Here is a 22,518-nt window from a genome sequence, read left to right as displayed (position 1 = left end):
CCAGAAGGATGGTAGTGAAAATTGTTATGTAAAGACTCTTGGCCTTGCTTCGAAGTTAGAGCGCGGACCCGACAACCATGTCCTAATTTGTAGAGGAGGCACTATCAGAGCAGTCGTCAGACGAAGCGGAAGAAGATTCTGAGGAGTGATTAGTATGAGGTCGTCCAGTATATCATTGAACGGACTTACCAGCAGCGTCTTCCGATGAGTTACCAGTATTGAAGTTGTCGTCTACAAACGCGTCGCCGTCTACACAGTGTCAACCATGATAACGCGAGAGGGATACATCAAACTCACGGTGAGCCTGAAGCGCGTTGTAAGCATCAGTTGCTGGCCCCGAACCCGTAGCAAGAGCGTTCTCGTGCGCGAAAATCTCCTGCATCTGAGCTACGATACCCGCAGCGGGTGGCATCGACGGGTTACCAAGGGGGCCGGGAGGGATCTGAGACTCGGGGATGATCTCGTAGGTCTCACCGTCGAGGATTGTATACGACAGGCGAGCAAAGTCGCGCGCTTCATCGACACGAGTACGGCGGTAGCGAGGGAAGAGGCCAACGCCGTCGACTACATAGTTCTTGGTGATACTTGGGGGTTGGAACATGACTCCTGACCAGGCGGCGGACTGGGGAGTGCTTCCGTCTCCGGAAAGGGGGATCTTGAGGTTGGGGTACGAAGAAGTACTGTGACTAGTATTCTTGTCGACGGACTTGCCGCCAGGGGGAGGAGGAGGAGGAGAAGGAGGAGGAGGAGGAGGAGGAGGAGGAGGAGGAGGAGGAGGAGGAGGAGGAGAGGATTTGGCGGCGGCAGACATCTTTTCTTTAATCTGGATGGTTGGAGAGTAGCATATATAAATTCTGCTACACAGTTAGCAAAGTAAACAACAGCCAGTGTCTTCAAGAGAACTTACTAGGAATTAAAGTATATCATAGTGATATCTCTTCTTGTAGCAGTGGTGTATAGAAAGAAAGGACGATAAGCCCGCTCGAAACTAGTTACTTATACAACCAAGGTGGTTATACTCAGCGGTCACCTTGACCTTTACTCAAAGTCCAGGTGACGTTCGATCAAAGCCTCTCACTGCCAAAGTGAGAGAGCATATAGCGGAGTGAAGGAGCGCATTGTCGGCGAGGTAGTCAGGAGATTCGGCGATCTTAATGTGTGCTCGAAACAGCGCGGGAAACGAGGGATCTCATAATTCGAACGAGCATTTGAGTTTGCTGCTTGTGGTCGTGTGTCGTGCAAGGAAGACTTCGAATTTGCTGGGTGACGGACAAATCAACACCATGTGCTTGCGAAACGAGCAATCGCGGTTGGACATCGAGGGAGCCGGTGACTTATCGCGGAAGGCGCGACACCAAAGCCAACGATAGGAGACTCGGCGAGAAGCAGGAGCGTAATGGCACCCTGTACCGAGGCTCTTAACTTGGACACACGTTCTTTCCTTCGATTAACGCCATCCACCAATCGTACTCAGCAGACGTGCAGGTATTTGGTCACCCGTGTTAGACTTGGACGTTGATCTGCACGTTATGTGCGCAGTCATGTGTCATTGGTATTTAGATGAAACCAACGCTGACTCCAGTGACACAAAAGCGATCGGAAGCATGTCAAGGCTAAATTCCATCATGGCCTGCGGCAAGAGACAGGTCCTATTTAGGAGGTAGCGACACCAGATTTGGAAGCGGAAGCAGCACCAGCACTGACTGAACGATCGTTTTGACATGTATCGTCACCTTCTAATTGCAAACTATCAGTATGTACGTCTAGAAAGCAGCAAACACAACTTACCATCAAGCGCCTCAGATGAAGAATCTGGAATCAAGTTTCAACGCTTGGTGTACTTGGGCCTGAGGTCTTGCACATCTGGTTAGCAACTTAACACGAAATCTATCAATTCCGCGAACTTACCATCAACCTCCCCAGGAGAAAATTCTGGCGACGTGCGTCTGAAACGCTTGAAGTACTTGATCTCAGGGTCTTTGGCATATGGTTAGTAACCTCGCAAGGTACCTAGATACTTGTTGTTTTCACAATCTTACCATAGTAGATACTTTTGTGAGACGCCGCCTCCACCATAGCAGTCTTCATTTCAATGAATTCCCATTTCTGGTCGTTCAAGCGCAACAGGATTGTGCTAGCTATCCTTTGACCTTTTATCTTCATATGATAGAACCGGCCACCAGGCATAATTTGCATGCGAAGCCCGCTACTGTTGAGGATAGCGAAGGTTTCCGCTGGGTACTCAGGTACGCCCGCGTTGGTCGTCTGGATGACACCGCGAGTGGGATCCAAGATGTAGTAGCGCCGGGCAGCGGGGTCGCATTGGGCGTGGAAGTCGACTAGTGGGTTCTCGAAGGAGGTACCGGGGCTGTTGGTAGGAGCATCCAGCCAAGTGGAGAGTTGCCAAGACATCTTGTGGCTGTGTTTATATTTGACGTGTAGGTATGTGTACCCTCAACTGAGCTGTAATGATTCTAGAACAGAGAGAAGATCTCCTAATATATACGGCTCCAGCGTGCCCGCGTTTGCTGCCTAGCCATTGGGCCGCAATCGTAAAAGGCAAAGAATCTTGCAAGTGTGGTGTCAGAGCCAATATGAGACCCAAGTAAAGATGCAAAAAGTGAATAACCAAAATGACTTCGGGCCAAGGAAGGAGAGACTCACGAACAACTTCGCTTCATACTCCTGACATACACGTTATACACACAGCCCTATATGATGGGTATCTAGAAACAAACATAGTCCGACTCCTCAGTCGACGATCCTTCATAGCAACTCCAAAGGACACACCAGGTCTACAGTAGTACATAATACAGTGAGAACATTCTCCTAGGCGCCGTTCGAAACAAATGCACAAAGCCACTACTTCTTCTCACCATCAACATCCATCGCATCTTCATCCTTCTTCCCCGCACTGACATAGATAACATCGCCGTCCTCCTTCCTCGGCATAACGTGAATAATATCGCCATCATCATCCGCCGCCTCATCTCCAGCAGCAGTCTCATTCCTTTTTTCTGCGGAGCTAGCTCGATTAGCCGCCAAATTAGGAAAGAGAACCTTTCCTGCAATAGATACCGATCTACGCAAATTATCGTTTTGAACTTCCTGATGGATCTCTTCCACCTCGTCTTCGTCTAGTTCGCTGAGCTCGCTCTCGTCGTCCGCGTCGTCGTGTATAGAGGCGGGTGCGCTGCGTTCGGGCTCGTCGTTGTTTATACTGGCAGATGCAGTGCCTGTACCGCTCTTGTCGAATGAGGGATGTAGATGCTCGGTGGACGTGCCTGGTCCAGGTGCTAGTTGTGCGACGGCTTCGGGCGAGGCGGCTTGTCCGACGATGGATGGAAGCGTTGCTTCGCTGGGTGGAGGCGATCGGATTGGCATCGATGTTGGCTGAGTCGCCGTACCTGCAATCTTTTGTACACATGCTTCGGCTCGACGAGCGATTTCCCTGCGACCCACTGCCTTGGCTCTTGGTTTCGCGGGTTGCTCAGGCTGCGAGGGCATTTGCGGCATTGACGGAGGGTGCTGCGGCTGAAGCTGGTTGGGGTGATACATGTTGAATGGCGTACCGGAGCTTCCATCGACAGCACCGTCGACCTGGACTTGCATCAATGAGGATATAGGTACAGCACCTGTAACTGTTGCGGTTACACCGAAAGGCGATGGTCGAGGCTGTGCAGGCTGCAAGGGCTGCTGTGGTTGTTGCTCCGATTGCAACGGCGGTAGCGAAGGCCCAATTGAAGTGTACAACATTGCGTATGCGTCGCCAATCAGGTCGTCAATGAGAAGAGGCTTCATCATGCCGTTGTTTAGACGCTTGAGTTCAATGGCATCGCGGAGAACATCCAGCACGGGATGTTGGGTATCTGGGTTCTGACACCACGCTTCCAGCCGAAGAGCCAGCGTATTGAACTCCTCATGATTGACGGACTTGAAAGCAGAGTCTTCCTGTCCCTCAAGCACGTTGCCCATCTTTCGCAACATCCTGATGTACCGCAAGCATAGGTCTTGCCACAGCTTCTGGTGCTCGAAGAAGTCAGTCTGCTTGCGTCGTACACGCTTAGCAAGCGCCTCGAAGTTAGTCTTATCTCCAGTGAGATCCAATAGTTCGATGAAGAACTTGGTATACCGTGTAGTGTAGACAAAATGTCGGCCGGGTCGCTCATTCTCAGGTTTCCAGACCTGAACAGCCATGGTTTTTGTGAACATTTGCTGCGTAAGCTCATGTTTAGCCTCATTGGCCGATACTGGATCTCTGCCGTTGTCGTAGATAATATGGGCCACACGAGATATGATGCGATGGTGCCAACTTGATTTGTCGGCCGCTCGCAACGCTTTCAATACCGCGAGTACGTATCGCTGCCAGTCACCGTTGTTCTCTGGGGCTTTGACGTTCTGCGCGTAGGAAGTGTTCGCGAGGATCTCCGCCCCTTTCTCGTGGTCGATGGCTCCTCGCAGGAGTAGCTTGTGTGTGATGGAAACGAGCTTGTAATGCGGCTCAAGGACTGGCTCGCCGCTGCGCCCCTTCTTTCCAGGTAGTGTCTCGATCGCGCTGATGAATGCGTCCACAACTGACTCCCAAGAAGGACCGCGGGGAAGGGGTAGTGGTGCACCTATTGACTTGGCATATTGCGTCGCACCATCATTTGCTGCCCACATCTTCCAACCACACTTTCCAAGCATGAAGTGATTCCACCACTTGTTCGGATTGCCTTTGATGGCTCTCTTGTAGAGAGTGCTTGCGAATTTCCAAGCAGTGTAGGCATGCAATGGGGCAAACACGACCTCTTTGTATAAGGATGCGTTCGTTTGTAGGTTGCAGAATCGTTTTTCACTTTCCCGGATCTGGAATGCCTCCATACCAAATGGTTCTCTGGATGATGCGTACATGCGGTTTCCAAACTCAGTGTACATCTGTGCAATCTTGGTTTGATCGATCGGCGTGATGTTAGCATCGCGGGTAGCGCAGGCTACAGCCATAATGTAGCAATTGATCGCAGCACGCTGGAAGTTGACCACTTCGGCACTATTGCTGTTCATCTTATCTGCGTTCCAAGATACAGCCTCTTCAAGCTGCGTGTCGTTGGCTTGGGCAAGCCGATACCAGGTTTCCCACCGTTCAATAGAATGCTCCAAGTCCTGCACGAAGAATGCTTGGGCATAGTTGAGGTCTTCTGTTGGTCCCTGAGTCATACGTTTTTGTGATCGGAATTTGCTGAGCGCGATGTTTCCCATCATATAGTACCAGCCCTTCGACGCAGCCACGGCATCGTCAGCAGGGATATGCTTCGTAGCGAGCGAACCAACGCCTTTCAGACACCCAAACAGTGCCACTGGATTGACGGGCGATTTAAAGTAAGTGGAGATGACTTTGCGGTTAAAGGTGATATCCTCGTTCTGTTTAGGCCGACCAAGAGCAGCATGCACTTTCTCGATGGTACCTTTAAGTTCGGTCTTCGGTAGGTCCTTAAGATCGACCTTAGCAGCTTGGGACATTGCGAAAGGTAAGATGCTGAAGGCAGTCTTCTTGTCAAGGACGTCTGGGGTAGTCTGAAAGCTCTGACAGTCCAGAGGCTCGACGAACAACTTCAATCCATACAGATCGTTGAGTACCTGGCAGAGCTCGGTGGCGTGGCTGGGTCCATCAACGATGTCGTCCATGCGAAGTAGCTCGTCCTTTGCAAGCCTCAAGAATTGACGGTTGGAAAGGTGACAGAAGCCACGTACACCAGTCGCATGATGCACATGGCGAATGAAATCGAATAAGTCGTCAGAAGGAGTGGGGAAAGCTTCAGAATCTTGGGACATGCCGTCTTTGAACAGATGGTACTGTAGGATCCACAGTCGTAGGTGTATGTCATCGAGTCTTGACATCATATTGGCGAACGCCGCATTTGGCTGAGACTCAATTCGGGGCACGGTGATGTGATTAACACGAATCAGATCTCTGAGCATGTCTGCTGCTGAGATGATATGTAGCAGTTCTGCTATAGCGGACATGGACGATTGGACATGCTCATACGAGAGGCAGGCGAATGGTGTTTCGTCATCCCGGATGATGCGGATTATCTTGACGACCATGTCATCGATGACCCGATATCGGGTTAGGAGCTTGTGTTGACGGTCTAATAATGGAAGTTCCTGGAAGTTTGTAGACCTGAGGTCTTCCACAAGGGCCTCGATACTTCTAAGGAAACAGGACAAGACCTTCGAAGGATAATCGATGGCTTCGTATGCGACGCGCAGCCTGTTCCAGAGGGAGAGTCGGACATTGACATTTGCAGAGTCAAGGAACTTGCGCATTTCCAGAACGGGCGAGGCTCGATCGAGCTGCTGTTCTGAGCTAACGCTTACAGTGGGTGAGCTGCGTGTATCAACGCCGTCATGTTCTACTTCATCTGGCTTCGGAGAAGTACTAGACTCCTTTGCGTTGGCAAGCTCCAAAATTGGCTCCAAGCTTTCGATAACCGTCACTGGGTCCTGCTCTTCTTGGTCAAAGACTTTGAGGAAGAAGTCCTTCATGCTAATGCGCACTAGTTCTTGATCAATAGCGGTGACTGAAAGTTCCGGCATGACGGCGTTGTTCTGTATCTGTATGGTGTGATCGCCCAGAGGCTCGAACATTTCTTTCAACTGCGCCATGGCAGACAATACATGTTCCGGTAAAACCTCGTCGTTGACGCTCATCTGAAAGACTGTTGCCCATATATGACGCAAAACTAGATCATCATTGCCATGGCCTGGCCGGCAGTCTGACCGAAGTTGTAGAACTTCTCGTGCAAGCAAAGCCCATCGTTCTAGACGGTCGCTCTGGAGAATCTGAGTGTTGGCGTCTACTACACTTTGCGGGTGCTTGATAAGAGAGTAGACGTCGAGATGCAGCTCGAACAAGGCCTCCACCATCTCTATCTGCGACTTGTCAAAGTCAGAGAGCTCATACGTCTGAGACCGATATGTAGCGTCTAGTATCCGTCTATTGAGGCTATCGACGCGTTCAGACATGCGCTCGTATATGAACTCGTCGATACGAACGATGACTTGTACAACGTTTCGCTTGAGATCTTCCGCCCATCTAAACTGCAGGTAGCTTGACTGATCACTCGGCTGAGTCCCCACTTGGGAGCAAAAACCTGGGGTAAACAGAGATTCAATCCAGCCGAATGCGACTTCTTCGATCGAGAGCCAACCATTGTTGACAGACCTTACGAACGTGTTCAACCCTTGATTTTCCAGCAGAGGTTTGTTAGAGGCTTGACTAGAACTTGATTTGGAAAACCCCAGAAATGCATTTAGCCCGTGTTCCCTAGTCGCACCGAGGAGATCGAAAGACTCGGAGCTGAGAAGTATTTGCGCAGTTTTGACGTGCCCGCTCCTTAGTCCTGTGAAGAAATCGCAAGCCGCTTTGTCGATCGGATCTGTAGCAGTCGCGTCAGGGAGCGCCGTAACCAGCTTACGCAGCTCATCAGGGTCTTTCATGCCCTCAACACCAAGCTTCGCATACATATCCTTGAGGATCTCATAGAGGCATGAGTCTGCGTACGTGTACGGTTCAAGTTGTGCATCAAGCTGTTTACTAGCCTCCTGAGCTGCTCCACCAATGGTTGGCTCGAGTATGGACTCTCGACCCCGAATGCGTTTACTGCGTGACCTCCCACCCTCTGCGGTTTCAGGCAGGCCAGCAGAATCTGTCGAGCGTTTGCGCGATGGGACCGGTGCAACATTGGAAGGGCCAACAAGTGCAACTTCCTCGTTCTTAACTTCGCTGTCGGCCTCCTGCTCTTCCATGTTGGTATCTTCGCCATCCTTTTCCGGTACATGTTCCGATTGAGTCGCTGTGGCGTTCGGGTCTTCAATCTGTGGCGATGGAGTCGGAGCGGACGCAGGCGCGGGCATCAAGGCATCCTGTACAGGTGCGGGCGGTTCAGACTCGATGCGCTCAGGGGTCTCGCTTTCGGGCGGTATGCTGAAGACTATGTTGGAACCAGAAGGGACGTTAGGTGTCATTCCCTGTTGCTCCGAGAGGAACTGCCGTACAATGATATCACCTACTCCTGCCCAGTCCCACTTCGTCGGAGTCAAGGTCGTGCTCTCCGGTGCCACCTTCATATTGTGTAGATTTTCAGCGAGGGCGACATCGGCTGGGAGAGGCGCGAACGGAAACGGATTCAGGCGCCTCTTCAACGTCTCGGACAGCTTCTTGCGTTTGATGGAGGATAGTGGTGCCTGGCTCAGTGAGACATTGTCCTCCAAACGTTCTACAAGCTCGCGCAATTGTTGTCCGGCAAAACCCTCCTCCAGCCCAGGAAGTCGTAACAGGCTCTCCCACTGCTCGTCGTTTCCATCCAAGACTGCCTCCAGACAGTAGCGAGTAAGGCGCTTGCTGCCTAGCATAGCCGCAACAGACGCAGCACGCAACCAGAGATCTAGATCGGTGTCTTCCTTATCCAAAGCCTCGGCAAAGTAGTTCAGGGCGCCACGTGTGTTGTTCCATGCCTCCATCTGCGGTGACACGCCACTGGTAGCGATCCAATGCTGCATCGCCTCAAGCAGAAACTGGCCATGGTTCTTGTATGACAAGTGGAGTATTTGTTGGAGTGTGTTGGGGGCACTATCAGCAGCGCCTGTAGACTGGACGGGGCCTGCCTCGTAGTCATCCTCCAATATGGTGTCGAACACCAGGTCTTCGCCAAAGACCTCATGTCGCTGGTATTCGGAGAGGGATTCGGCGTATTTGAAAATTTCTGATTCGAAGAGAGCTTTGTAAGCCGCGGCGGTCTTGTCGAACGACGGAGGGCCTTCGGAGTGGTATTTGAGAGCAGTTTGATAGAGTTTCAGCGCCTCTTCAATCTGGATCTCCTGGGTATCGTCGACTTCTTCTTCGGCGGTCTCCTCAGGAAGCTCGACATTGTAGGGATGCCACGTAGAGGCCTTCGACTGCGAAATGTGAGCGGGCATGGTTGAGAATGCCGGGGTTGTACTTACCATGATGCGGAATGTGCGTGATTGTAGGCAGTTAGGAAAGGCCGACAGGCGAATGAGAGACGTTTCACAGCATTGGTAGTACAGACCCTGAGCAGCAGGCAACCATGGAGGCGCGACGATGGTTTGGGCAAAGAGGGTGGGATGCGACTGCGCTGTGGCCTATGACACGTTGTGAGGCCTCGGTGTGACGCGACGCGACAGTGAATGATGGAGCGCAGGGATGCCCCGTCTTGGCAGCTGCGGTCCTCCGCGATGAGCTACCGTGCGTGCCCTCCATGCTCAACGAGGACACCGAAGCCCTGACAAACATCCGCCTGGGCTGTGAAGTGTCTACTAGGCCCCTCCGCCAGCAATCCGCCCCCGCCATAGCATCCTTCTCACCGCCATCATCCCCCCGCATCTGCGGCGCCAATTGAAGTCATGGTCACTTCGCCAGCTGTTCCCGAGTACGCGCATCCTACTAGCTTTCAATCTATACATGTTTTACATATGCGCCCACCTGTATCCTTCCTTTTGTCACCGAGTCACAACACACCGTCATGGCGCATTCTGGCTGTGATCTCTTCTAACACGGCTCTAGGATCTACGAGGACGAGCTACACTCAGCAATCGAAGCGCGCTCAGAATCTCTGCAGACCCTACGAGAGCTGGGCCCGCCAGATCTGGTCCACCTCATAAAGCAGCCCATCAAGAATGCGACAAAACAGGTCCGTAGTACCTTCGACCGCACAGTGCCCGCGAACCCAATTTGACATGTGATTAGATTGGCGTCTACCACCACGTATCCGGCGTAGACGCTTCCTCGTCTGCCAGCTTGGCAGCCTACATCAACACCCTCACATACTCTGCGCACGACAAACAAAATAAGGTTGTCTCTGGGCTGTATTGGTAGGGGAATGTCTCCTTGCGGCGCTGGCAATTGCTGACCGAGCAGCTGCTACAATGCCTTCTCACGCTTGGATATGCGCGTGCAGGTCTACATCCCTGGCACTGTGGAGAGCTACTGCATCGATGAGCGCGGCGACAAACGAGTAGCCAGCGACGAACTTTGGCTGGAGACCTACCTGTGTAGCGTACTCCGCGCATATTCTTATGCTGACGATGGCTCCGGCGACACGATCAAGAAGATTGTTGGTGTGCGGAGATTCAATCCCATCACAAGTACCGAGAGCGAGCACAAGTTTCTGGATGCAGCAGAGCGCCTGTTCTTCAACGGTACGACACTCGCTTGCATGATGTTGTCTCCGCTAACGCAGTTTAGGTTGGCAATTAGGATCTGATCCTGAGATTCAAGTCCCAAATCTCGTCTCGAACCACTTGACTACGGGTCTTCTCGACTACATTCACACCACCGGTAGATACACTTCAGGCATTAACCTGTTCGAGAAATTGCGAACTCGCGATCCGGAGATCTCTTCCCTATTGGCGCGGGTATACATCGAGGCAGATGAAGAGGTGCAGGCAGTTCAGCTGCTACACGAGGCCATCCAAGAACTGCCCATGGACTACTCTCTGCTCGACTGCCAAGCCGAGTTTTGCAACAAGAAGGGCCGCGGCGACCTGGCGCTTGAGATTGCTAAGAGGAGCGTTGTGTCTGCACCTAGTGAGTTTGGCACATGGGCGCGCTTAGCAGAGATATACGTCAGTCTCGAACAGTGGGACATGGCGCTCTTGACCCTCAACTCATGTCCCATGTTCACCTACCAAGACAAGGACGCACCACGGATGCCGGAGCCACAGCGAGTTTTCCTGCCTGTCATGCCAGAAGCCATGTGCGACGAGATCGAAGATTCCAACGTCGACGATATGGAGCTTGTGCACCCAACTCTGAGGAAGCTGCACGCTGCAGGTTTCAAGGGTACTTTCCTCAAAGCCTACATCCTACTGACCGAGATTACAAAGAAGATTGGCTGGGATCAATTACTCAAGATACGCAGCCAAGTCTTCGTCATGGAGGAGGAATACCGTCATGAGAAGACCGCACAGCAACCGCATTCTCGCAGCGCCAGCACGACAGCACTTCGCTCTCCCTCCCCAAACACACACGCTCAGCAAACAAACGGTGATCATGGCGAAGTCGAGGAACGCTCCTCCGCAGAGATGTCCAACACGAACGGCGAACCATCGTCTGCGGCCGCCGAAGCAGTCCACGATCTCGAGAAGCCCATGCACACTGTCGCCTCTGAAGTTGTGAAAGCCGGCAGCGAAGACCCTCACGCACACGACGCCGCAAACAATGGCAACCCCTCGCAACCAAACTACACACACTTCCAGAACAAGCGCCTCTGCGAACGCTGGCTCGACAACCTCTTCATGGTCCTGTACGAGGACCTGCGCGTATACACAATCTGGCGGACTGAGATGGCGCAGTACAGGCAGCAGCAACTTCTATACAAGAAGAGCAGTGAGGAGTGGGAGATTCTGGGTGAACTCGCTGAGAGGCTGCATCACACAGAGGAGGCAGTGGAGGCGTATGAGAATTGTCTACAGATTAAGTTCTCACCAAAAGCCATGAGAGGTGTCCTAAAGCTAGGCGAGGAGAGGAGACAAGTCAGGGACGTTACCGCCGCATTGATCAGACTAGTCACCTGGCAGTACCGATGGTACTCCGAGGTAAGTCTACCCTTCATCCATTCATTCCCACAGGATAGCAAACTAACATTTAAACCCCCAGTTCTCCCCCTCCCTCCTCTACACAATCCGCAAACTCATCGAAGAAGAAGGCGCCGTCAAAATCCGCAGCATCATTCAGGGTACCTCGCTACCGCAGCACGTCCTCGATCTCACACACCAGTATGCCGCGCTGTGTGCGGCATTTAGGAGCAGCGGTAGCGATGGTTAGAAACCTTCGCCTCTCAAAATCTATGGCTATACCAACAACAGCATTGACCTCCGGGGGTCTTCTTACAAAGATGAGAAGGTGAAGTGGTTGGCTGGGGCATAGCTTTGTGTCAGTTTGTGTGTGTATGTGTGTTAATGCATGGAAGCGTTGGTGTTGGAGACGGTGAATGTTAGACCGTCAATAGAGTCCATTGCCCTCTTCATGATATGTCTTGACAGCTGTGTACTTGCTCTGCCTGTACCACTTCAGTGCCTAGGTATTCGTTGGGGGAAGAGTCGATTGACATTCATTTATCCTGCTTCACTGAGAATCTCATTACCATCCACATTCGACGTGCCGTTGTCCATGTTCTTGCAACCAATGTATTCATTTTGTATCGTCACAAGCCGGGGGATCGTACCAGGCAGCCGTTGCGCGCCATGTCACGTAACCTCGTCCTCAAGGAGATAGATAGTAGACAGTAGAAGACCCCATGTAAAAGCCCAGGATGAACACCGCTCCATGCTCCCCCATACACCGCTCCATCTTTCTCCTCTCCAAGCCCAAAAGTGATACCGCTTAACGGTAAGACTTCTGGTACCTGGCGCGCGCACCTGGACCACCGAACTTCTTGGGCTCGCACCGCCTGTTGTCGGCAACGAGCAGTGTGCGGTCGTACTGAATCAGGGCCTGCTTGAGCTGGTTCTTCGAGTGCTCGTCGACGTACTTTTGGTAGTAGGCGATGATGGATTTGGCGATGGCTTGGCGGATGGCGTAGACTTGCGAGGTGTGTCCACCACCGGAGACGCGGACGCGGATGTCGACATCGGCTGCCCATGTTGTTAGTACTCTGTCCGCAATTCCTCCGTACTTGCAGCCTGGGGGCTTCGTGTGTGCGTACCGAACTTGTCAACACCGAGGATGAGGATGGGCTCGTAGACCTTGAATCGCAAGATCTCGGGCTGGACGAGGGAAAGAGGCTTTCCGTTAACCTTGACGAGACCCTTTCCGGCCTAGAATTTTATCGTAAGTATGCTGTTCGGTTGCGCGTTCGATCGTGGCATTGCGTGTGTACCTTGCAGTGGGCGACAGCTGTGGGCGGTATTGTTAGCCTTGTTCTTCTTCTTGCTCTGGGAGGTCGGGCGGCGGGCTTTGCGTACCAGTCGCGGTCTTCTTCTTGCCGAAGCATTGCACGCTCTGGGAGGCCATGTTGGGCGACTGTGGAATGTGCGTGCGGTTAGTACGGGTGGGCGTGGTCGGTTTGGCTGTCGTCGATGGGTGGAAGTTCCCCGACGATGTTGCTTGTCGAAATTCAGTGGGCGCACGGACCCGCTATCCCTGTAAGCGATTAGCGTCGCGGCAGGCTAGCGCCGTCACCTCCAAAAGCCGCGCATCCTCAACCTCGCCACGAGCATTTTCAGATCTTCATCCGGAGCATCTTCTTCGTGGTGGTTTTGCCTTCTACGCTATCGCCTCTTATTCAACGTTGCGAGTGTGCGAGTCACTGTAGCCTGCGCAAATATATTCGCGAGGCAGCATTTAACAAAGGTAGCCGACACCATACATAATTTTAGTTCGCCAGTTGTGAGAGTAAAGGTTGCAAAGCTCGCAGCGTCGTACCTACCGAAAGCCTTTGGAAGAGTATATTGCTCTTACCCATTCTTTCTTGTTGACACTCACTCACATCGATTGTTTTCGTTACAAAACCGATTAATTATCACTCACTTGAATCTTCTGACTGGCATATAAGTGCTGAGATCCAGGCATGTCGAATCGTCTTCCACAATCTCAAGGAGCAGTTGCTGAGAATTCGTCTTTCCAACTCTATGTCTTCGGAAGCAATGGAGAAGGCCAACTAGGAATACCAGCAGCGGAGATAGTCAACACTCCAACCCGAGTTCTTCATTTTACAACCGACAGCTGCCCTTTTCCTCTTGATAAGATAAGATACATCAGAGGTGGCGATAATCACACGCTCTTTCTCACTCAGAGCGGCGTGGTCTACGGGGTTGGTGACAATCGCAAAGGTCAGCTGAGAAGGGACAAGTCCGTATCTCGACTCGAACCATTCCACGTATTGGCCCTCGATAACAGCTTCGCCGACGCTACATGCGAGTCATCAGCTTACGTCGAGCTCATCTCCGACCTTTCATCCAGCGGGGTCAAAATATACGGTTCTAACAGCTGGGGTGAGCTTGGCTCCTACGACGAAACCTCTTCCCAGCTTCTGCGCTCATCTGACGAAACCTTTGCCCACCTTCTGCTTCCAGGCAGGGTAGTTGATTTCGCCGCGGGAGTTTGGCACTATGTCGTCATAATGCAAGATGGTTCAGCCTACGGTTGGGGGAAAGGGCGGCTCGGTCAGCTCGGAGACGCGTTATCCGGCGGCAAAGTCATGGCGCCTACCAAGATCGAAGGCCTACCATTTAATCCCAAGAAGGTGGTATGTGGCAAAGACTTCACATACCTAGCCGGTGTTCCAGCCGAGGGTAAACATCATCTCCTCGGCAAAGACAAATTCAACATCATCTCGAATATGCCAGAACATGTCAAGAATTGGAAAGACATAGGCGCTACATGGCACGCCATCTTCGTGCTTTTCGATGACGGTACTCTTACCGCGTGGGGTAAAGAGAATATGTGGCAACTACTACCGCCCAATCTGCCGCTTCTGGATAAAATCGCTGTTGGGTCAGATCACATCCTCGCTGTGACAAAAGAGGGCAGATTGATATCATGGGGTTGGGGTAAACATGGGAACTGTGGCGATCTCTCAAATGTTGGGTTTGAAATGAAGAACGATATGGTCAGTGGTTTTTGGAACGAAATCAGCATACCAGGAGAGATCGAAACGATTGGAGCTGGATACTGCACCAGCTTCGTGGTTACGAAACAACGTTGAATATCCGCTAATTATGAGTCTATCATTTATAATCTACGAGTACCAACGGTGCGGTCGTTCCTTCATAGACGACAGCTTCATCAGGCACCAAACCCAACAATTCAAAATTCCTCCCTCACCAAACTCCACTCCGCAACCGTCCCCCCATCCGTGGCATTCTCTACGAAAAGATTCCCACTAATACCCAAATGCGCATACCGCCCGCTCCAAACACTCTGCTCAAGAGTGACATTCGTCTGATTACCAATGTACGTCTTGATTTCATACGCGGTAACTGGATCCCAAGGCGCACTTATCTTAACGTCTCCTACTATTACCTTCCTCACATCTTCATCGAGCTCTGAGTCGGGTTGACTTTTGAACGGTGGTAGAGTTCTGTTAGAGAAGTAGACCTGGAAGTGTGCGGGCGGCTGGTTGCCCCAATCCATTACGACCTTGTTGATAGGGTAGAATGATGAGTCGCCAAGATCTACGGTTAGGTAGCTGGTGATATTAGACCGTTCGGGTTGCCACTTCGTACTTGCGGCGCCATCGATAGCTGCGATGGGGAATTGACCAGGCTTATTGCCTTGCGGCGGGGAAAGGAGAGCTTTGCACTGCAGGATGTTGCCGCCGACTGTAGATATTTCGCCCATCGGTCGGTTGCGGACTACGAGTGGCTCATCACCGAGCTCGTACGTTACATTGTTGCGATTGCTGCGGGTACCGATCGTGACGGGGATGGGCTTATCAAAGTATGTCGTGTTCGCGGAGGGTAATGTATAATTCTCTCGTGGCAGACGTGTCAACGTTGTATGCGTCGAGTTGGAGGTAGCGTTGATACCATGACCCATCCAGTAGAAGGTGCGGTAGTTCAGATACGGGATCTGTGGCGGCAGCGTGGGATCGATATCCAATCTATCGTAGTACAAGCCGAGCCCAAGGTATCCGAAAATACCAACACGGTTGGTTCCTCCCATACCAGTCAGGAATGGGAAGGCTGGATGTGTCCCCCCGTTCTCCTCCACGTTGTCGATGAGCTGTTCGGAGTATTGGTACCACGGTGCGCGGACGTATGGCGAGGATGAGTAGACATCGTAGGTAAAGCTCGAGCATCCAGATGGTGATACTTCATTTGCAACAACGGCAAACGAAGAATATGTCATCGCAGGGCCATCGAGAGACTGTTTTGCTGCATAATAATCCAGGTTGGCTAAGCTGTATGGGTTGGGGTAATGTAGTAGGTCGTCTACCAGAACAACGTCTAATTAGAAGTTATGATTAGTGACTCAACTGTCGAAGAGTTGGATGCTACTTACCGGCCTGCTTAACCGCTACTGACCCATTCATTCCAGTATACTCAACAATGATGCCAGCATCCTCGTTAATTGGAATTCGCATCTTGGATGCCCTGTCTGCCCAGCTAGCATTGGGGCTGCGTCCAAACCAGCTGTTAAACTCATTCGTCTCGAGGAGATGGCGTTGCATGAGTGCAGTGGTAAAAGCAATGTTGTTGACCTGATTGGCGTATTCGTCCGGGTCCGTAGCATTCCAGAGCTCATATGCCCCGGATGTCTCGTTGAAGTCTAGCAACTGGCCAAAGAAATGCGCAATGGCATTCGAGATGGGTAGAAGAGTGTCGTTGAAGTATTCTCCATCTCCGGTGATGATCAAGTGATTGTTGAGCGCGAGGCTGATGTCGCCGTTGAGGTGGTACTCGTAGTCGAAGCAAGCGCCAGTCCCCGTGCAGTTGCCGAATCGCCCACTCGTCCATGGATACACAGCCCCTCCAGGCGTAAACCTACCTGTCTGGTTCTTGCTTGATTGGTACGCAGCTTCCACGTTGCGCTGCGCTTGATCGAAATGCTCTACGCGATACTTGATGACATTCTGAGCGTGTTGCGGATGCGATACTTGGACTCCCGGGGCCATCCATACGTCTGCATCCCAGAATATCATACCGCCGTAGCAGTCTGAGCCCAACCCACAGACGGGAATACTGTAGACATCGAGCTTTGTATTGTTGTTGGCTGCAGCTACAGCATTAGGTCCGACCATGTTCGATAACAAGTAGAAGGGATTGGTTCTTGCCATAATATGCAATGCTCGTACATCTGGATCCTCCGGGAGAGATCCATTCGGTAGGTGGTAGTCATCAACCGAGTCTGGTGTTAGAATGGACTCCCACTCCTCGATGTGAGAATGCAGCAGCTTGTAATAACCCTCTTCGGCACCGGATAGTGAAGCGTCGCGTGCTACACTCTGCGGGTTCAGGAAAGCATCCGTCGATGCGACTCCGATGAACTTGGTGATTTCGGTGGGACGGAAGGCGACAAGTTCGACCGGGAGAGACTGCGCAATCGTTGAACCATTGCCGTCACTGAAGATATCACCGGCTACTTCACTACGAGCAGTAAGATTGACCCAATCGCTGCCACTCAGAGTCGAATATACATAAGCCTTTACGTCGGTGATGTTTCCCGGGCTGACAGCGGACCAGATCGTAGGCGTGTCTTCTTCGAATTTCTTCTCAACGAAGTCCGAACGAACCGCACAGTCACCGTCAAGAATGTCGTACACCGTCACGTTGAGGTCGCGTGTCGCAGTGAGTCTTAGCCTGACTGCTGCTTTATTGACATAAAGCTTGTGCACGAACATCTGATAGTCCACATCAACTGTCCCATCTCCGGAACCACCAGGCCGCCAATTGTATCGCCAGCTCGCAATTCCAGCTTTTACATCTAGACTTGATACGAAATCCGATATGTGGTCGGGGTTGACTGACGCATTCAGGAATTCGCCGTTGGCCTCCACAACGATACCACTAGCATGTGGAATACCAGCAGTAAAGCTCTCCCACCCATATTGATACAGCCAAGGGTAGTTCGTTCCGTTTGTTCGTGGCTGACTATTCCAGAAGCCTGCGATGGTCGAGAAAGCTTGTCGTCTGCTGAACAGCGGCCACCCACTTATGACGTCGCCGTCCACTGGCTCATCCACTTCGAAAAAAGGTCCTGCCGATGCTACATTGATGCCAAAGTAACCGTTTGCAAGCGTTAGGCGGGACTGGTAGTGGCCTTGATCCAGGGCATGTGTCGCTATAACCCAGTTCTGGTCATCCCATGTTACGTCCTTGAATTGTTCATGTTCGCTGCTGGTGGAGCACAGAACTAAGCGAGTTGAAGCTAAAAGCGCAACGGTAGCTCGACGGAGGTTTGTCGATAGCATGTCCTGCTATCGAGAGAAGAGTAAGATCGTGATAACGGAGCAGCGCCCGACGTGTTCAAGGCACGCCGGCCTTAAAGCAGTCCTAAAACAAGGTACAAAGCCATGCCGATCAATTATTATTGGCACTAGAGACTTCCACTGGACGCCACCCGTTCGTCTCTCTTACCTTTTTCTACACCGCTAGGCACAGGCTAGCTGCTGCGATCGCTCGTCATACGCTCCTTTTGCGGGCGCTAGCTGAGCCGCCCAGCATGCTTGTGCGACAGCTTCATAGCTTCATTGAATGCTCATCAGGTAGCGAGAGAATCTGAGAAGGATGTGGTTGAACAAAGGTTTGATGCGTCAATGTGGTTCTTGGCAAACGATGAGGACGCGTCGATTTCGAGCACCGCAGGCGATTAGAGCCGAAGCCGTCGGGATCGTGCGCATATGACGTCACGGCTGACCTCTCAACGAAGACCAAACTTGTCGCCTCGTCGTTCATCGGATGCCAAATAGTGGCGATCGCATCAAACCAGCAATGTTTCCAGGATCCGTTCTATCGCGAGACTTTGAAGGTGGCCGTCAACTTTGGGGGTCAGGCCGCCCGCTCTGTGAGAGGCTGAGTCATGCTATCACGAAGCGTAAGCAGAGGGCATTTTCAGCTGGATGACAACTGTCCACGCTCCACCCGCTACCATGGCCCGGCGCATCGCGTCAAAGCTCAGAAGACGCGCCAGGAAGATTACCAAAGATATCTACCTACCTCTCGATGCTGCATCCCGTACAATCCGTGTGCTACAGCTCTACCCGGGCGCCTGGGGGGACGACATCCGCGCAGCGCTTCAGATCTCCTCTATCGACGATGTTCGAGGCCGCTACATCGCCCTTTCGTACACATGGGGTTCCGAAGGCGTCGCTCGCCAAATGCTGATACGGTGTAACGGGAAGTCAGTTTCAGTTTCTGAAAATCTTTTCACGGCTCTGCGCAGACTTCGACAACCTGACCATGAGGTCCTGCTTTGGGCGGACGCGCTATGTATCAACCAAGCAGATGCTTCGGAGAGAACCAAACAAGTTGGCATGATGGGTGATATATACAGCAACAGTCACGAGACGATCATATGGCTTGGCGAACCAGTGCCCGGTGAAGACATTGGCTCCCGCTTCTTGAAGGACAATACTTCCGAAATAGCGTGGACAGGTGATTTCAGAGACAGCGACCTGCGGGATGAGTTTATGCTAGATTTTGAGCTCTCGTGTAAGGCGGCGCCGTTGGTCGCATTGGCCGACACGCCCGCGGCGGATACAGGGCCGGATATCTTCGGTGCGTTTTGTTTAATCCAGGACTTTGCCGAAGACGTCTCGTACCCTCTACTCAAGTTGCTGGATCGCAACAAAGCCACTATATCGGAACGCATCGAATATCCCAGGAGACATGGCCTGATTGCGACAAACGGCCGTTGGCATGGGTCACAGTCTCTCAGAGTATGGGACGGTCTCGCAAAGTTAATGGATAGGGCTTGGGTGAATATGCACAGTGTCCTCGTCTGGTCTGAACTGACAATAGTACTGATAGTGGCAGCGCATTTGGGTCATTCAAGAGACCGTACTCTCAAGACACGCCACAGTACACTACGGCATGCTTTCAGCCCCCTGGTCAATGTTCGCTAGCGCTGCCGTGAGCTATGTCCAGCAGCGTCACACGTTGTGCCTGGACCTGGCTGGGACGCTCTATGGGCAAGATACCCTGGATAAGTTCAGTAACTTCGTGCTTCGAATCGAGGAGACCAGACTTTGTCACGAGAGTAGCTCCGAGAACGCGACGTTACTTGATCTACTTTGGAAGTTTCGACCCTTACAAGCGACTGACAAACGAGATAAAGTTTTTGCTCTCCTCGGATTGACTACAGACTGGCAAAACTTGCCAGCGTTGATCCCCGATTATAATAACGACGCTACAACAATCTTCACTCGAACGACTTGGGGCAACCTACGACGAGCAGGATCACTCTCAGTCCTCGCAGGAGACCTTGAAGCTGTTCTGAACCGCAAACGTCTTGAAGGCCTTCCTTCTTGGGTAATGGACTGGTCGCTACCATGTCTCCCGATTGAAATAGAAAGAGTTGGCTCATTGAACATGTACAGCGCAAGCGGTAACCGTGAAGGTCCGGTTCGGTACCATCCGGAGAACAATGCACTGGAGATCGAGGCTGTGTACATCGACTACGTGTCCACCATTGGCGAGGTTAGCCGACATACACAGATCAGCGATACATGCGCCGTCATAAAGTCCTGGAAGCTGCTCACTAATCCCTTCGTGCAAAGCTCAAAGTCATATCCTACTGGCGAGCTATATCAGGATGTCTTTTGGCGGACATTGATCGGGGATCTGATACGTGTGGGTACTGCTCCAAATACTCGTGAGATGAAGAGCTCTTATCGTCGAGCTACGAAAGACGATTACGAGTCCTTTAGGGCGTGGAGCATGTGGTCTCGATGCATCTCACGAGACACATTTTCTCGAACAGCGTCGTTTTCGCAGCGCGACCTCAACGAAGGCATATCTGGAATACATCACGCTCTCAAAACTGCGACAGCGTCCCGACGTTTTTTCCTTACCAAATCTGGATACATGGGTATTGGCCCAAGAACGACCGTCGTAGGCGATAGAGTATATGTTTTTAAGGGTGGAAATGTTCCGTTCATCGTTCGGAACGATGGATCAGTCACTACAGATGGTGACGGAAATGTCTCCAGCCTTAGCGATACTCCAGTTCGTGATGGTTTTCGCTTGATAGGTGACTGCTTCGTTTATGGATTGATGGACGGCGAGGCCTTTACGCAAACATCCCTGCAAGCTGGAAGAATCAATCTAGTTTGATCATCCTACTTAACGCTTTCTAAAGTCTCGCCATGACTTGGTGCTCCAGCGCCCCAAAGCTTATATCGCATACCAGACTAATAACAAATGTACAGGAGAACGAAATCAAAGCTTCTTACTATACCCCAGTCATCAGTACACTGAAGGAGTCCAAAGATCTAGCCATGCGCGAGGTACTGCTACTTCCACGAACATAGTAGCCTACCACTTGCGCTCCGCCTTCAACTTCCTCCACCAATCCCTCAGCATCCAAGCGTCGAACTCCGTAATCTCCATGGCGCTACCGGCCATCATGATGAAGTTGGTCTGGCCCTGAGGCACCCAATCGTAGAAGTCTAACACAGCTTTAGTGGCAATACTCACCAAATAGATGCAAAGCATACCTAGAAGACCGAAGCCGTGCCCCATTTCGTGGAGCAAGATGTGAATATTGTCCTGGTCAATATTGTTCAGGAAGTAATCCGGACCAATCTCCTCTCCCCAGTTATATCCATAGCCTCCCATTTGGCCCTCAAGACTCTTGTCAAGCCATAGGCTGATGTCGTAGCGGCTGGCGTCGCCACCGGGGCATTGGCTCATGTCGCCATCCAAATGAGCGGCGCGATAGCAGCGAGGATCGCACTCGGGTACGCCGTCACCATCGGTAGTGGTGTAGATGTCTAGATCAGCAACATCACCTTCGATGAGGTTCTTGTCCTTGACAGCATAGCCGACAACGTCGACATTGAGTTCAGTAAGTGGAAACCCTTCGAAACCGACGAGTACGTCAAACCACTTGTGCATCGAGCGCTGCAAAGCTTCGACGGTGGACGCGCGCGCACTAGCAGTGCTTTTGCCCGAGTGGTTCCAGCGAACGCAGTAGTTGATACTCCCGTTGTTGGCCATCATTTGATCGATGATCCAGTTCTTGTCTTGAAGACCTTGAGGGTTCTCCTTCATGGTTTGCTTCCATACTTGGTCTAGGCCGGTGACCATGTCGGAAGGCGGGTTCCATGTCGTCGCTTTGGGGATTGGTGCGGGCGAAGTCGGATCTTGCGAGCGAGCGAAGATGTTGCGTTGTTCGAGCGAACAAAAGCGTCGGTCGATATGCTTGATGGTCGGGTGTGCCAGCACACCCAGACCGAAAGCCGAGAATGCGATAATGGAATTGAAGGCCACCATGATGATGGTAAAAACGAGTGACAACGAAGATATAGGGATAAAGAGCACAATAAAACGAATGTAAGAGGTCGGTATCCTAGTTAACTAAGAAAAAAAAATGCACATCACGCCTGTTATACTATGAACATCGTATAAGCGTTGTTACGACGTACGCGTATAGAATCGTTGACCCTGAAGCAGTGGTGGGTCGAGTCGGACATTGCGAACCAAAGTAGGATTGTTCTCAATCCTCTGTCGCGTAATGCACACTTCGCGTTTGCGGGAACAACTACTACGTCCGTTTCGTGAATACTAAACATTTGAGGCTGAGCGTTTCAGCCGGAAGTGACTTATCGTGTGTTTGGATTAGAGGAAGGTGCACGTGGGGCTGTTGGCACGTGCGGACTAAAATTTCTCCGAAAGACGGGAGACGCGAAGGATCCCAGCACGGCATTGTGTTTCTGGCGAACATGCTCGAGTTCATACGGCATGCGCTTCGTTTGCATTGAGAGCCGGTCTAGTCTAGTATGATCAAAGAACCAGTTTGCCTTCGAAGTAGTACCTAGGTATCTGGGGACATCCGTCACATGCGGGTTATTT

The 22,518-nt window shown here is 51.8% G+C and overlaps 9 protein-coding genes across 9 annotated transcripts; 4 read left to right on the top strand and 5 right to left on the bottom strand.

Moving 5' to 3' along the window:
* Positions 1-82: 82 nt before the first annotated feature.
* BKA58DRAFT_449623 (uncharacterized protein) lies at positions 83-811 on the bottom strand (the record flags this gene model as incomplete). The annotated part of the gene is made up of 3 exons (XM_046174319.1): positions 83-138; positions 190-249; positions 298-811. 3 exons carry the CDS (start codon positions 809-811, stop codon positions 83-85), a joined length of 630 nt encoding a protein of 209 aa, XP_046021007.1.
* A 1,627-nt stretch (positions 812-2,438) lies between these two features.
* Positions 2,439-9,275, bottom strand: BKA58DRAFT_347285 (uncharacterized protein). The gene is made up of 2 exons (XM_046168452.1): positions 8,986-9,275; positions 2,439-8,937 (listed from the first exon to the last, which is right to left on the bottom strand). The coding sequence occupies exons 1-2, from the start codon at positions 8,986-8,988 to the stop codon at positions 2,863-2,865; spliced, it is 6,078 nt and encodes a 2,025-aa protein (XP_046021006.1). The 5' UTR covers positions 8,989-9,275; the 3' UTR covers positions 2,439-2,862.
* A 2-nt stretch (positions 9,276-9,277) lies between these two features.
* On the top strand, positions 9,278-12,179 carry BKA58DRAFT_54561 (Chs5p-Arf1p-binding proteins-domain-containing protein). The gene is made up of 6 exons (XM_046175498.1): positions 9,278-9,431; positions 9,566-9,692; positions 9,749-9,873; positions 9,920-10,200; positions 10,247-11,598; positions 11,660-12,179. Exons 1-6 carry the CDS (start codon positions 9,406-9,408, stop codon positions 11,825-11,827), a joined length of 2,079 nt encoding a protein of 692 aa, XP_046021005.1. The 5' UTR covers positions 9,278-9,405; the 3' UTR covers positions 11,828-12,179.
* On the top strand, positions 11,886-12,499 carry BKA58DRAFT_54565 (uncharacterized protein). The gene has a single exon (XM_046175499.1). The coding sequence runs from the start codon at positions 11,966-11,968 to the stop codon at positions 12,275-12,277; it is 312 nt and encodes a 103-aa protein (XP_046021004.1). The 5' UTR covers positions 11,886-11,965; the 3' UTR covers positions 12,278-12,499.
* Positions 12,386-13,015, bottom strand: BKA58DRAFT_324894 (ribosomal protein S9; the record flags this gene model as incomplete). The annotated part of the gene is made up of 4 exons (XM_046167983.1): positions 12,386-12,636; positions 12,708-12,819; positions 12,882-12,898; positions 12,967-13,015. The coding sequence occupies 4 exons, from the start codon at positions 13,013-13,015 to the stop codon at positions 12,386-12,388; spliced, it is 429 nt and encodes a 142-aa protein (XP_046021003.1).
* A 185-nt stretch (positions 13,016-13,200) lies between these two features.
* Positions 13,201-15,105, top strand: BKA58DRAFT_54534 (regulator of chromosome condensation 1/beta-lactamase-inhibitor protein II). Its single transcript, XM_046175497.1, has 2 exons — positions 13,201-13,354; positions 13,412-15,105. The coding sequence occupies exon 2, from the start codon at positions 13,572-13,574 to the stop codon at positions 14,706-14,708; it is 1,137 nt and encodes a 378-aa protein (XP_046021002.1). The 5' UTR covers positions 13,201-13,354; positions 13,412-13,571; the 3' UTR covers positions 14,709-15,105.
* BKA58DRAFT_54490 (acid trehalase) lies at positions 14,759-18,219 on the bottom strand. The gene is made up of 2 exons (XM_046175496.1): positions 16,007-18,219; positions 14,759-15,951 (listed from the first exon to the last, which is right to left on the bottom strand). Exons 1-2 carry the CDS (start codon positions 17,913-17,915, stop codon positions 14,810-14,812), a joined length of 3,051 nt encoding a protein of 1,016 aa, XP_046021001.1. The 5' UTR covers positions 17,916-18,219; the 3' UTR covers positions 14,759-14,809.
* Positions 18,220-18,593: 374 nt separating this feature from the next.
* On the top strand, positions 18,594-20,778 carry BKA58DRAFT_414747 (heterokaryon incompatibility protein-domain-containing protein; the record flags this gene model as incomplete). The annotated part of the gene is made up of 2 exons (XM_046172508.1): positions 18,594-19,421; positions 19,474-20,778. The coding sequence occupies 2 exons, from the start codon at positions 18,594-18,596 to the stop codon at positions 20,776-20,778; spliced, it is 2,133 nt and encodes a 710-aa protein (XP_046021000.1).
* A 100-nt stretch (positions 20,779-20,878) lies between these two features.
* On the bottom strand, positions 20,879-22,268 carry BKA58DRAFT_54486 (uncharacterized protein). The gene is made up of 2 exons (XM_046175495.1): positions 21,162-22,268; positions 20,879-21,113 (listed from the first exon to the last, which is right to left on the bottom strand). The coding sequence occupies exons 1-2, from the start codon at positions 21,937-21,939 to the stop codon at positions 20,980-20,982; spliced, it is 912 nt and encodes a 303-aa protein (XP_046020999.1). The 5' UTR covers positions 21,940-22,268; the 3' UTR covers positions 20,879-20,979.
* Between the last annotated feature and the right edge of the window lie 250 nt (positions 22,269-22,518).

This window comes from Alternaria rosae (assembly GCF_020736505.1).
Source record: "Alternaria rosae strain MPI-PUGE-AT-0040 chromosome Unknown BKA58scaffold_11, whole genome shotgun sequence".
In the NCBI taxonomy this organism is placed as follows: domain Eukaryota; kingdom Fungi; phylum Ascomycota; class Dothideomycetes; order Pleosporales; family Pleosporaceae; genus Alternaria; species Alternaria rosae.
Note: the sequence above shows the minus strand (reverse complement) of the source record. Positions and strands in the feature narration are given on the sequence as shown.